The 13,667-nt window shown below is 50.6% G+C and overlaps 1 protein-coding gene across 1 annotated transcript; it reads right to left on the bottom strand.

Annotated features, from left to right (window-relative positions):
* Positions 1–453: 453 nt before the first annotated feature.
* Positions 454–13,340, bottom strand: Gdf10 (growth differentiation factor 10). The gene is made up of 3 exons (XM_057770060.1): positions 12,564–13,340; positions 3,536–4,464; positions 454–1,395 (listed from the first exon to the last, which is right to left on the bottom strand). Exons 1-3 carry the CDS (start codon positions 12,871–12,873, stop codon positions 1,204–1,206), a joined length of 1,431 nt encoding a protein of 476 aa, XP_057626043.1. The 5' UTR covers positions 12,874–13,340; the 3' UTR covers positions 454–1,203.
* Positions 13,341–13,667: the final 327 nt, after the last annotated feature.

Below are 13,667 nucleotides of genomic sequence, written 5' to 3'. Positions count from 1 at the left end.
TTTAAAAAATGTTCAGCTCAGGGCTTCAGGAATTACCACTGCAAGGAAGGCAAAGACCATGTCAATACTCGAGTCATTTGGGGTGTCATTTGGGGTGGCTGTCTGCGATAGGGCTGTTGGGAGATAGCCTTGTATTCTGCAAACATGTAAAGGAGATTATTTAGCCCTTCCAGCCCCTCTTGAACTGGAGCTCCTGAGATATTCCCTAACTGCTTATGTCAATTCCTCTGTTTTTATTGCTTCCACTAAAAGACCTGTTCTTGTCACTCAAGACAAAGGCTGCCACAGACATCCACCAATCACAGGACTAGGGATGTGAGGAAACTCTAGGAAGGTGACTCTACCATCTTGGAACCCTGACCCATTTTGATGTTAATGCACGGTAAGGATTTACAGAATGGATAAGGGAACAATTGATATTTTGGAATGGGAGACATTCAGTTTTTCCAGATATCACTGTACCTTTAATTTATTAGCTTTCCATAAAAACACAGAACACTCACAATCTACAGTATACAAAGTATAATTTACAAAAATATAAAATCTTGGTTATTTTTTAGTATTCCAACATATTACTGTATGTGTTATTTCCATATGTGTGTTCAAACAGCCCATATCTAACCTGTACTATTAACTCTGTGGGGGTGGGGGCCAACTCTCTCCTTTTTGTTTTAAAATAAAGAATACATATATTAAAGGAAGAGACTGATTTTGATTGCATGTGCATATTGCATGTATAAAAGTGAAAAAGTTAAGAGAAAACAAAACGCACGTTCATGCCAAGATTTAGGTCCTGTTTCTAGTATGTGGCCTGAGGGTTGCAGAATAAGTACTTGGCCTGCTATAGGGGTGACTGCCCCACGATCTGCATAGTCTTTCTGGGTTATGAGATGATGAACGCACGGAGTCGTCATTGCGGACACATCACATGCTATGTCCAGGCCTTGGAAAATGTGGGTAGGGCTGATGGGCAAGCTTCGGACCATAGTTGATTCCAGGCTCCTTCCAGGAACTCAAAGTCTTTACAGAGCTAAGGGAAAACTGAAGAACAATGGCACTGTGTACAGATCCTTCTAGGTCCCAGCAGGGTTGCCTACAAGCTCTTTCTAGCACCTGCAGCTGCCCCGAGTCAAGTCCTGCCTCCAGGAATGCCACTCTGCAGGGCCGGGGTGACACTGGACTGTCTTCCACCTTGAAGCCGTCTTACCGACAGGCACAGGTCTCTACAGACATATTGGGGTACACCTTCAGAACCACATTCCGGTTCTCATCCAGGAAAAGGACTCCAAGGGAGTTCATCTTGTCTGGAACACAGCATGGCTCTGGGATGCCAGGGACAATCCCCACAGCTCTGACAATGCTCTGGATGGTGGCATGATTGGATGGGCGGACAATCTGCAAGATGAGAAAAGACAGCTCAGAGAAAAGGGCTTACCGCGGTTTCTCGAATAAGGCCATGCAACGGGTGGCCTGGAAGAAAAGGCTCTGCCCGGAGCCAGATACATGTTTCCTCTGAAATCAGCCACAGGCTCAGTCCTGGTGCCCCTAGGTGCCTACTTTTTCTATTCTAAAGGGGTGTCACATCTGCTGCTTGAAACTGACCACTTGGGGGTGCCTGCATGTCACCTTCCCAGGAGCACCTGGAGCTGGGCTGGAAGGAAGGTTCGCAGGCCTAGAACCATGCTTCAGCCAGCAGCCACAGGTCCAGAGCAACGCTGGCCGAAACTAAAATGATGCACTTAGTGCAGCAAGGGCTGCAGATAGGCATTTCAATACATGCTGGACTTGGGGTGACATCAGCACTAGAGCAACGTCGCATCTTGACACCTTATTAATTTATATGGACAGTGTGACCTTCATTTTACTGAAACAGATACCAAATGACCACCAGATAGTCAAATGACTGGAACGCACAGTAGAGATGCCTCAGGAAGTGGCCTGGCCTGGCTTGGAAACTGGGGCCACTTCTGAAAAGATGAACACAGCCAGCCAGGTAATAGGCTTCGTTCTTGCCTGGCTGATGAGAGCTGTGGCTAACAAGAAGCCTTGTGTGTGTGTATGTGTGTGTGTGTGTGTGTATGTGTGTGTGGTGCATAGAGGGGAGGCATCAAGAGAAGGGCAAGACCGACTACACGTGTGGGGTTCAGTCAGTTCTGAAAGTGGGGAGGCAGCAAGCCAGCCTGATAATTCAGTAGCTGTGAGGCCACATCTGTCCTGGGCCCATGTGAAGCCCGTTAGCAGAGCACCTCTCTTCCCCAGCTGTCTCCCATCCTCTTTTGTATGTGCATGGATCTGAGGAGAAGGCCCTTGATTCCAGACAGATTATATGGCCCACATCTGGACCTGGGATTTCCCACTTGGTCTGTTTATCGAGGTTCAGATTGAATTTATACACCGACTTTCTTTCTTGGAAGATAGACCACAGAGGAGTCTGCAGAGTTAACGAAGCAGGGGAAACTGCAGTGGGTACTTGCAGCGCACCGTGGCCCCAGTCTGTGCTCTATGAGCTAGACCCCAGTTCGCGAGCTTCGGGCAAGGGGCTGAAGGTTGAGAACATAGATGCAGAGACAGACCGACAAGCAGACCTTTAAACACTGATACTAAAAGTCCCCCTTTAATGGCACCATCGAGACTTAAATACACTGTAGTTAATGGCCAACAGGTAAAAATTCCATCCTCTGATCCTCTAGGCTAGGCACAGCTTCTAGTAAATTTAATTAGAAGGTTCTAGGAGGGAAGAGCAGATGAAGGCCAGGACTCATTAGTCCCAACAGGTACTGAGGGGTGACGTGGGAAGCCTACCACCGTGCAGGCCGCCGGATGACGGATGGAGTTAACCCAGCCTGGGGGAAGGTGAAAATTCAGTGCCAGGAAGGTGAAACAGTCCAGGACTGTGTATCTTTCAGACTTCTGTGCACTGGGAAGGTTGGCTTGGCTGTTGGATGGGACAAACCAGGGGATCCACTGACACCCAGAGCAGTGGGGAGCCCACTGGGAGAGCCACTGACACCCAGAGTAGCCCGATCACCAGGATCAGTGCTCCTGGTCCAGTCTAGAACAGGTAGGAGAGCCTTGGTCAGGAGGGAACGTTGGATACCTGACTTGTCCACAGGGAGGCAGCACTGACTCAATCTCTGAGGATGTCTGCTCTCTGGGAATGCCCTTTTCCTTGCATCTAGGAAGCGATGCCTTGCTTTAAAGATTCCAGTTCGTTCAAAGCAAGGTATTAGTGAGTGACACATGTCTCTAGTTCCAGAAGATGGAAGGTTAACCAGGAGGATTAAAGCCAGCCTGAGAGACGTTTAGAGAGACTGTCTCAGGAAACAAACAACAACAACAACAACAAAACAAAGCCAACACTTAAAAAAAAAGCACCTCCAAACCAAATCAACCCTAACAGACAGTGTCTGCCTCTGCAGACAGGAGATATATCATCTCCATTTTGCAAATGATGAAACAGGTTGGTCAAACAGAAAGATGGCCAACAGGACAGAGCCAAGTTAGTATGAGACAATATCAGAACACAGAGTGGTACCTTGGGCATGGGGAACTCACAGGCCCCAGCACAGTAGTAGGCGTCGAAGGATTTCGGCGAGATGATCCATTCATTCCACCCGATGTCTGTAAAGTCCACCTTCAGGTACCTTCTGGAACAGACCCGTGGCTCATCCCACTGCCTCCTCCTGGCTTTCTGCATCGTCTTCTCATCAAAGTCCAGCACCTGTGAGGAGGTGGTGAACGTATCCTGGTCCTTCTTCTTGCGGTCTTTGCGCCCGGTGCGGGGTTTCAGTGCCCGGAAGGGGCTGGGCCAGAAGTCATGCTTGTGGTAGTGGTGGGCGTGCAGGGCAGGCGCTGGTCTCTCGTCCAATCCTGGCAGTTCATTGTCCTGCAGGGGTCCAGAGACCTGAGCTGCCCGGCGCACACGGGGGTCCGCTGAGCTGTTGGGGGCAGTGCGAGGTTCCAGGTCTCCAGCTGGAAAGGGGTCATATCTCTGCAGCGTCACTGCCACACTGTTGGGCTCTGAGATGGCCAGGTCATTGGCATAGACAAGGATATAGGGCATATGGGGGCTGGGCCTGGGTATCCCGGGGTCCTTCTCCCCAGAATCCAACTGGGCAGAGAGGAGGAGCTCTCCATCTCTTCGTGCAGCCTTGACCATCGATGAGATATCCTTGGCCTGCCACAGGCCACGTGGCGGAGGTGCCAGAACCATGGCCCCGCGGAGCAGCCCCTGCGTGGCCGTGTTCTGTGAAAGGCTGCGGAAGATTAGGTGCAAGCGTGCTGGTGGACCTGGGGTCAGGAGGCGGCAAGATGCATTCTTGGCTCGCGGCTTGCATAATGCCTCACGTGTCCGGGGCCACCGTGGGGGTTCTGAGTAGAAGTGGAAGGTGGCTGTGAGGATCATTTCCGAGTCTTGCATGGATGTCAAGTTAAAGAAATACACAGGCTTCTGGTTGACCACTTCTGCAAGAGAAAGCCAGACCACAGCCTGTTAGATTTTCTCTTGAAGAGCATCCTGTTCTTGGGGTAGTGGTACAATTCCCACCGACCCAGTACTCCCAAGCCAGAATCACTTCCCTTCCCTCAGCTCCTGCGGGCCTTACACTGCAGGCCTGAGAGCTTCCTTTATTACCCTTAATGAACTTGCACAGTTGAGATCCAAAGGTACGGAATTGTCACTCTTTCACTGAGAGAAATGAAGATAAAACCAGGAGGGAAGGGGGGGTCGGGAGTGGGAGGCAGAGAGAGAAAAAGATGGGAGGGAGGGAGGGATAGAGAGGGCAACAATCAAGTCTATAAGACACTAAAGCTCCTGATGGTCCCTCCTTGCCTCCCACCAGCTTCCAAAGAACAAAGGCGTGTCGCTGACACCTTCATTAAGAGTTTGTGATGGTTTGGGTTAGATCCACGACTTGCCTCAAGGCAGCTGATCCAGTATTTGCCCAGCACTCTATACTATGCAGTTTTTAAAGTTAACTTCTGTTAAATGTGATAGTTCTTCCAGATGAGGTGAAATAAGGAGATCTTCATTATTTTTTGCTGCAGCCTTAGGACCTTTTAAGATAATACAGAGTTAAGGCCACAGTTGTTGGGTGTTCATTCTGTCCTAGGACTTGTACAACACACACACACACACAGCAGGGCATAGTGGTGCACGCCTTGAATCCCAGCACTTGGGAGGCAGAGGTAGGTGGATCTCTGTGAGTTTGAGGCTACAGAGTGAGTTCCAGGCTACAAAGTGGTGTACAAAGTGAGTTCCAGGATACCCAGAACTACATAGGGAGATCTTGTCTTGAACAAAACAAACAAAAACTGTTCTTTCAACACGATAGCAATATGGAGATTTTAGTAGGTCCCTCCACTCCAAGGTTCACACTGCTGTCTGGAGACCCACGCACAGGACGGCGAGGCACCTTTAGTAGTCTGTGTGTGTGTGTGTGTGTGTGTGTGTGTATAGTAAACTTCTGCTTTCCAGGAGCAGCTGGAAGCCCTGTCTGCTCCTGGTTCTACCAGGTGTTCCCCAGGGCCACCTGCGGCCCCAGTCCTGGCAGCAATGCAAACTCTACAAGAAGGAGGTCTAGGATTCACAAGGAGAAAAAGTCTTGGGGTACGCAGACTAGAAGGAGACCAAAGTGGCTGGGTCGACTTCTTCCTCCTCCTCCTCCTCCTCTTCATCCTCCTCCTCCTCCTCCCCCTTCTCCTCCTCCTCCTCCTCCTCCTCCTCCTCAAAGGCCTGTCTGCTTAATACAGCAGGGAAACAGGGGGTGTGTACCGGGGCGGGGGAGATTACACTCTCCAAGAGACGGGTCAGCCTATATGACACCTGTATTCAGACGATGAGCTGGGATCATTTTTCAAGAACCATTGGCTTAGGACCGGAAAGGTGCTCAGTAGTTAAGTGCACATGCCGCTCTTGAAGAGGACCCAGGTTCTATTCCCAGTACCTACACAATAGCTCACAGCTCTCTGTAACTTAACTTCCAGAGGATTTGATGCCCCTCTCTGGTTTTCTTGAGTATGTACATATACACTCACACATAAACCGAAAGCAATAATAATTTTTTAAAAAAAAATCTTAAAAACCCACCCACTGGCTCAGTATTTTGTTTCTATTGGGAAGGAATCATAACTCTATTGAGAATATTCAAGCTCCCTTAATGGACCCTACAAAGTATAAAGAAGGGGAGAAACATCTACAGTGGGCTGAGGAGAGAATGGAGATGTTCCTTACCTGGTCCCTATGTACTTGGCACGTGCCCTGTATGTGAAGTGCTGCTGGGTCCTGAGGACTTAAAACCTGGCCTCCCAGAACTCTGTGGCTTTGAGTGTCGTGACTCGGAGGCCCATATCCTAACTGGCACATCTTGGAGTTAGGACTATGGGGGAAGCTGGAGACTCACTCACCTCAGGGGAGGTGTGTGAACTTGCAGAACTTCATAGCTGGAAGCTGCAAGGAGGTGTCCCTGCTCTTGGCCGTAGCCTGGGCATTCTGTACAGCAAGCATGTAGACATTGAGGGGATAGCCTGTGCCACCTTCTGCCTCCCACCCACTGATCCGGGTAGAGGGAAGCTCGCTATGCAGCATACACCTCTAAGCTGCGAACACCCTAGAAGACAAGCTCTAGGCCTTAGAGGTGAGCATCATACTCTAAGCCTTATTCTTTCATTAGTCTCCTAGAAAGACTAGAACCCTCAGCCTGTGTGATCCTTGCAGGACTAAAGAAATGGCACATGCCATATGCTTGGCACAGGGGGTGCTCACAAAGGTACTTCCTTTGTAAAGGATCAAGGATGGCAAAGCAAGGGTTTCCTATGCAAACTCAAACGTGTTCACACACTACTTGGTCTCTATAACATCTGACTTGGCAGCTTTTGTTTATCTGTTATCTAGTTCAGGTATTTCTTAATTAATTATCCTGCTCATTAGTCCAGCGTGGGAGGAGCCTACAGAGGCAAGGTGAAAAGGAAAGATTTGACTACACTTGACTTGAGTGCATCTGGGTAGAGGGAGCTCACCGCTCACTGGACAACTTTCTCAAAAAGATGCTTCCTGGTGGGAGATGCTGAGGTCCAGATGGGTCATCCACAAGCCCAGAGTTGGGGGGCGGCCCATGCATGCAATACAGAAGCTCCAGGCTGTGACTGGGAGTGGAGACACCTCTGATGTTTCCAGTTAAGTGGGGCACAGGGCACAGAGGAGAAAACAAGCAAAGTCCGTCTGTCCTGTATACCACACTAGAGCACTGTGGCTCCTCTCTCGCGGCCAATGAGAAGACGGCTTCCCTCCTCTTGTCCTTCAGTTATCCATTCAGTTTCCCAATAAACATTTGCAAAAGGTCTGTGCTTGCTAAGTGATGGGCTGCTTGGAGTCCTGGCAAAGGCAGGTGAAGGTGCTTGAAAGCCTCTTGGGAACACAGACTGGTAATGATCACAGTTATTCTTGGGGCTGATCACATTACGGCTTTGCAGAGTACTCTAAACAAGGTACCATTTTATGGAGGACATTTAAATTGCATACAGCTCCCATTCAGGCCCTTGACACCTAAATACTCCGTTCTTTACTCGGGTCCTACTTGAACGTCTTGCCAACCTCCCCAGCTATAGCTGTCCTCCCCACCCCAGGTCCCATTCTCCTGGCCTTCTGATGAGACGTTCATGACAGGCATGGTCCTTCGTCTGCCTCCATGGCTTCCTGGTCACCTAGGCCTCTTCCAGATCTCTACCTCATACAGTGTCCCCTTTGGGCTTTGCGGCTGAAGAGCCTCTCAGCACTCTTCACCCCGACTTTGTCTTCTGGTCACTCATAATATCCTGACGTGTATTTATTATTACGTATCCCTCCAGAACACACACCCCAATAGGTTTTGCTGGGGGTACTTCATGCTGTAACTCTAGATACTAGCGCAAGGCCTGGTGACTACTGCTGCTCAGAAACAGGTAGGAACGATGGGTTCCTGTTGCAGACCCTGCACTGTGAGAAGACAGGAAGGGGCGGGGCCAGAGCGGGCTCTGGAAGGGGAGTTCTTGGTATGCCAGAAAGAGCAGGTAACTAGCCTGATGTCTTACAGCAGCCAAGAGGCAGATATAAGGTGTGACCCCAGGTGGATCTCACCTGAAACACATGCCCTTTACTCTCCCGTGTACTCTATTGTCATGATGTGTCCAAGAGTGTATAAACAAATATCACCCCCTGTAAGAAAAAAAATAGGTAATTTTGATTTCTGTATTTCCCAGAAAAAAAAAGAACTGCTTTTACGTAAACAATATAATATCTGTGGATCTTTGGGATTCTCGGAGCTGCAACCTCTTAGCAGAGCACTCAGCTTCACCCTGGTGACGGGACAGTACTCTGATGGTCTCAGCCTAAGAGTAGCAACTCACACAGAGGGCTCTGTCCGATATGAACAGGATTCCAGCCACCCTTTCCTCATTGTCCCTGGAGCAGTCACCAGGGACAGCAGAGCAGGCATGCCATGGTGACGATGCAAACTTCTATGCGAGCTGAAGGTAGGAAGCAGAGGGCCAGCCCCTTAGCGGCAGAGGAGAAGGGGGCCGGGCCTGCGCTGAGCATCTGTTTCATGGGTCTTTGTGAGTAGGAGGCTGAACTAGTCATCCAACCATTCCAACACTGGCAGAAAATTCTCTTTCCTGCCCGCTTCTGGCTTCACCCCAACTTCAGTCACTGTAGGCTTTTTAGATGCTGCAACTGCCTCACCGTGGCTTCCTTCTCGCCTGGTCTCGACTGTAACAGTTATCCTAGAATTGTCAATCCTTGATGTCCCATACAAGCTCCAAAAGCGTCACCTATAGGATATGAAGATTAAGGTCCCCGCTATGTAAAGAACCTCAGCAAAACCCACAGGACGAGGTCATTTCCAGGGGAAGAACTGCAGAGACCTCAAGGAGAGCTGCAGATGGGAATACCTGCATGCAGAAAACGCAGCCCCATTAGGTTAGTGGCTATGTGCATTGTTAGTGCAGGGCTGAACTGAGTCCACAAAATATTATTTTAACGCTGGTTGTATCAGGATGTGTGGTAAGAATAACTAATCGTTTGTTACTGTGTTTAAAAAAACCAGCCTGTCTTCTCTCTTTTTTCCCCCACTACTTCCCTTCCTCTCTATCTCCCTCCTCTCTGGTGTACACACGGTGCATTGTTCCATTGTCAACAGTTAAAATCAAGGTCCTCAGGGATTGGCTGCATTCTACTTATTTACCTCCACAGTTTTCTCCTAACCAAATGCCCAATAGCCCCAACACACAATGGACTGTCTCCCCTCTGCATTCAACCCGCCCATCAACACACTAGGGTCTTTTCTTCTGTGAAGACCTCACTGGCCCCTCCCTGTCAGTGCTACTCTTAGGGATCCTACAGAGCACCCCAGCTGCTGTTACACTAGCACCCCCATTCCACTGCACTAGCCTTTGGGTCCTACCCAGGTCCTGAGCTATTTTGGGCGAGACCAACACTCTGTGCATCTTTATGTCCTCCAAGTGAAATGCTTAGGAAAAGCGAATACTATGTTTTAAATTCTGTAAATGCAGGGCATTCAGTCTCCAGGGTAGCTATATTTAAAGGTACTGAAACCTTTAAGGGGTTTACCTAATGGGTAAACACTAGTCACTTGAGATACGTCTCCCTTCAGATTTCACTTAGTTCCCAAGAGAGGGGCTGTTACACCTGGCTAGAGGCTACCTGTTCTTCCTGCTTTCTGCTGCTCTGTCTTGCCTCATGACCAGTCCTTCTCACAAGTTTTCCAGCCACAATGCATCCATGACACTATGATGTAACCCCCGGGTTTTCCACCAGAGCCACTACCATGATGGTTAGCCTTTCAGTCTTGGAACGTGAGCTAGGTAAATATCTTTTTCCTCCATGAGCTACTCGACTTCTGGTAATTCTCTACAATAACAGAATTGGGATAGTTCACCCGAGAATGAAATCAGCTTGACTTGGCAGTTTCAACAGCTGGGTATGTCTGGGAGATGAAGAAAACTAGCTCGGTATCACATTGGTAGGAGTCCAGCTTGGAGTTAAACACAAATCACTCGTTGGGAGCGTGGAGGTAAACGGTGGTCTAATCTGAATTTAGAGCTAACTCAAAGGCTTTTCCTCCACAGATGCAGACCACAGGGGAACAAACTGCACATCAGGAGAGGGGAGTGGAAGGGTACAAGGAAAGCTGCTGGAATCACAGTTAAGAGCTAATAAATTGCAAACGAGCACATACCAAGAACTGCTCAAAGTCCTTGCTATATCTGAGCTCCTTGAAAAAATGTTATTAATCAGGAGTGGAGTCACAGTTTAAAAGTGGAAAGAAACTCTTAGTCACGAGAATTACAGTCCCGTGGCTGGATGGCAGAACCAGGATCAGGACTGTAGCTCATGCTTGGAGCCCGGGCCTTGCTGCAGAGGAGGGCGAAGCGGCTGTAACAGCTGGGAATGGGTGCGTTTGCTGTCTGGCAGGATGTGCCACAGGAGGCTGTGGCAAGGAGTCTGTGCCCTGCTCACAACGCCCCACAGATGGACCTTCCGACAAGAGACAGGAACATCTGAGACTAGGGGTGGAACAATTTAGATGAGTCAAGGCAAGGCACAAGAAACAGGCTCCGACTCTGTGCCAGGCACAAATCTACCTTCTATTCAGTGGTCACCCCCTCTGTGTGCACACAAGAAATGATGCCCAGAACAGGCAAGTGATATGTGCCGTGGCGCACAGCCAGTAGCCTGGAAAGCTGGAACTTCTTTAGCTCTTTAGTTAACTCTTTAGTTTGTATAAAAAAATCCAAGTAAGCAGTATTTTCAGACCCTTCAGGACTGGACCAGAGCTCTGATTTCTTAAACATGTCTGTCTGTTCCACCCTGACGCTCTAGAGGCTCCCAGACTCTGGGCTTCATTCTGATGGAGAGATGGCAATGGTATGTGGCACTGAGAACAGCTATCACTGCCTGACACATGTAATAACTTCCTCCCTTGTCCTGTCCTTTTGTCCTTCTCTGTAAAATGGGGGTGCTGGATTTAAGGTGTAGTTTCCCGGCCATCTGTCGGGGTTAAAATGTCCACCGCTATTTCCTCTGATTGGTGAAAACAGACAGAACTGCACCCCTTATTGAACGGGCTGCCGCAGGTGCTTGTAACCAGTGGGCATGCTCGCTTCTTAGTGCAGTGGTGACCTTGGCAACCTTTATCCCTCCACTTCAAGACTTCAAGGACAACAAGGGCAACAAAGGTCAAGTTCAAGCCTAGATGTGCACAAAGTGCTCATCACAGTGCTTTTTGTTCCCGGAGTTACAACGTGCAACACTATCCAGTCCCACCAAGGGCTCTGAACTGATGTTCTTACTTCATGCCATCTAGCTTCAACCATGAAGAGAGATACTACCACACACTACCCATTTTATAGAGTAAAAACAAGTCCACACAGTTTCAGGGAATTAACTCAATCAGGCCAAATGCTTCTTAAGTGACTTAATAATGTTTCTCCAGAAATGAACTCCGGGTATTGAATAAAAGGTATGGGGGGAGGCCAGAGCTGGCCTAGAACCTAGGGACACTGACCTTGTTAGCAAGACGGAGGATGTGCCTCTTTGTGAGAGTGGCTCCCTTACCTGTGTTATGTCTGAATCTGAAGTCACAATGTCACCAGGGCCCTAAATCAGTGAGCATCAGGTAGGATGCAGGCTCTGAACCTACATTGTTCCACATCAAACTTGGCTGCAGTTCATTCCTATCGCTCTTGGGAGAGAAGACTGCCAGCTGCAGGATTTCTCTCCTGGGGAACAGCCTCCTCTCAGGCAACTGCAGGAGACCCCTGCCCACATTTTCTGGAACAGCATTCTGAAACTCTGAGCAGTCACCATGACAACCAGGTTCTTCTCACCACCTGCTTTCTAGGCTGCACTTCCTCTGCACTTAGGCCCGGGCTGGCATGGGCTGCTCAACCCGAAGTCCGTGAGCTGGAGCTCAGAGTGACCTTCTCTAAGAAGAGGGTAGGAAGGGAGCATCCGCCAAGCCCAACTCTTGGTGTGGTGAGTAGAGACGTGGAGCATGACCCAGGAGAGGAACAAGGTGCTTCTGGACCTTTCTTAAAACCTGTCTTCTGAAGTCATGGGAACGCAGGCCCTTCAGAGAGCACATTGTTTCCTTGTCATCCAAATCATGCTTCCTACCTGGGTCCAGCGTTTGGTACCCGCACCAGCACTGCCTTGTAACACACCAACCATGCTCCTCTCTCATACAGCAAGTGTCAACACAACTTAACACCACGGCTTGTCCTCCAGCCCATGTCTGTCTCCACTCTGTGCCTAAGGCCTTCTGTATATGCTGACCTTTGTCCAGAAATTGTGGAAGTTTCCAGGGGCAGGAGGTCTCCCTCCCAATGCCACTTTGGTCTCCACTGCAAACTCTAGGCAGGTACAGAGAACGGAATGGATTGTCAGTGAAAGGATGAAATAAAAGTCAGTACAACATAGGAGGGGGGAAGTGGAGCCGTAAAGAAATAGGATAGATAAGAGAACTCTATGAATAAGAGGACTGGGTCCCGATGTAGCCTCTACTTACCCAGCCTGGCACGGAAACTTCGGACCGTGTTGCCTCCTCCTGGTCGAGCGCCCCGTCGGTTGTACTTTTCATAGAGCCTGAGCATGTGGACAGCGACCATATCCTGGGCGCCTGGGCCCAGCGAAGTTGCTGCTTCCCCAGGTGACTGCTGGGGGTCCTTGTCCCTCTGCAGACCATCGGCTGCCAAGGGCAGTGAAGACAATGATGGGCCCCTGTGGCCGCAGCCTGCGCCCTGCAGCAGCAGCAGGAGCAGAGGCACCATAGGCAGCAGCTGGGATCCCAAACTGATCCGAGCAGGATGAGAAGCCATGGCTGAGTGATGGTGGTGAAGGGTCTGAGTCCAGGAGGACAGACAAGGAAGGCTCAGGGTTGGCTGCGCACCTCGTCTAAGGTTGGAGGGTCCACGTGGGACGCAGACAGCCCCTGTGACCCGACTCGAGGTAGTGGGATTGGCTCTCGGCGGCAGCGCTGAGCGCAGTGCATCCACGCCGCGGGACCAGCGGTCACAGCTGTCCGGAGCCTCGTGGAGCCCAGCCGAGCCCGCGCCGGCGCGCTCCCTTGATTGCCTCACGCTGCAAACTTTGCAACCCACGGAGCGGCGCCCGAACTGGCGAGTTCGAGGGGCGGGGCGGGGCGGGGTGGCCGACGGCGCCTTCGGAGGGGAATCCGGCTGTGTCCCCACTCGCAACCGCTGAGAACCCGTCTGTGGCCCCGGTGTGTTGTGCCTGAGCTCTGGTGTGCGGGCGTGCGCGCGCCGGGGTGTGCGATCGCGAGTGTGGGGGCCGTGGGCGTGGGCGAGCGCGCTCCCTGCTCCCCCGCAGAGAGCCAGAGACCCAACCCCGTGGCCGGCTCCGGAGTGTCGCTGCCTGCAGCTGAGCCCGGGCGTCGCGGGGGCTGGGCAGCCTTCGGAGGGGGGGCCGCCTGCGGGGTTGCCCCTGCAAAGGCATGCTATGGCTATGTAGTTGGAAGATGACAGCTCCCCCATGAGGACCCCAGAGGGGATGTGTGCCTAGCTGTCTCTGAGCCAGTGTGTGCTCAAAATGCAAAGGTGCAGCCTTGGGAACAGGAGCTCTGGGATTTAACAACAACAAAAGGGGTGTGTGT

Source organism: Chionomys nivalis, chromosome 5, assembly GCF_950005125.1.
Source record: "Chionomys nivalis chromosome 5, mChiNiv1.1, whole genome shotgun sequence".
Classification (NCBI taxonomy): Eukaryota; Metazoa; Chordata; class Mammalia; order Rodentia; family Cricetidae; genus Chionomys; species Chionomys nivalis.
This window is presented reverse-complemented; position numbering and strand designations above follow the sequence as displayed.

Coding starts and splice junctions, on each gene's coding strand:
- Gdf10 (XM_057770060.1), bottom strand. CDS start 12,873: ATGGCTTCTCATCCTGCTCGGATCAGTTTGGGATCCCAGCTGCTGCCT. Junction 4,465..12,563: donor AAGTTTCCGTGCCAGGCTGG/GTAAGTAGAGGC, acceptor TTTCTCTTGCAG/AAGTGGTCAACCAGAAGCCT. Junction 1,396..3,535: donor GTGAGTTCCCCATGCCCAAG/GTACCACTCTGT, acceptor CTCATCTTGCAG/ATTGTCCGCCCATCCAATCA.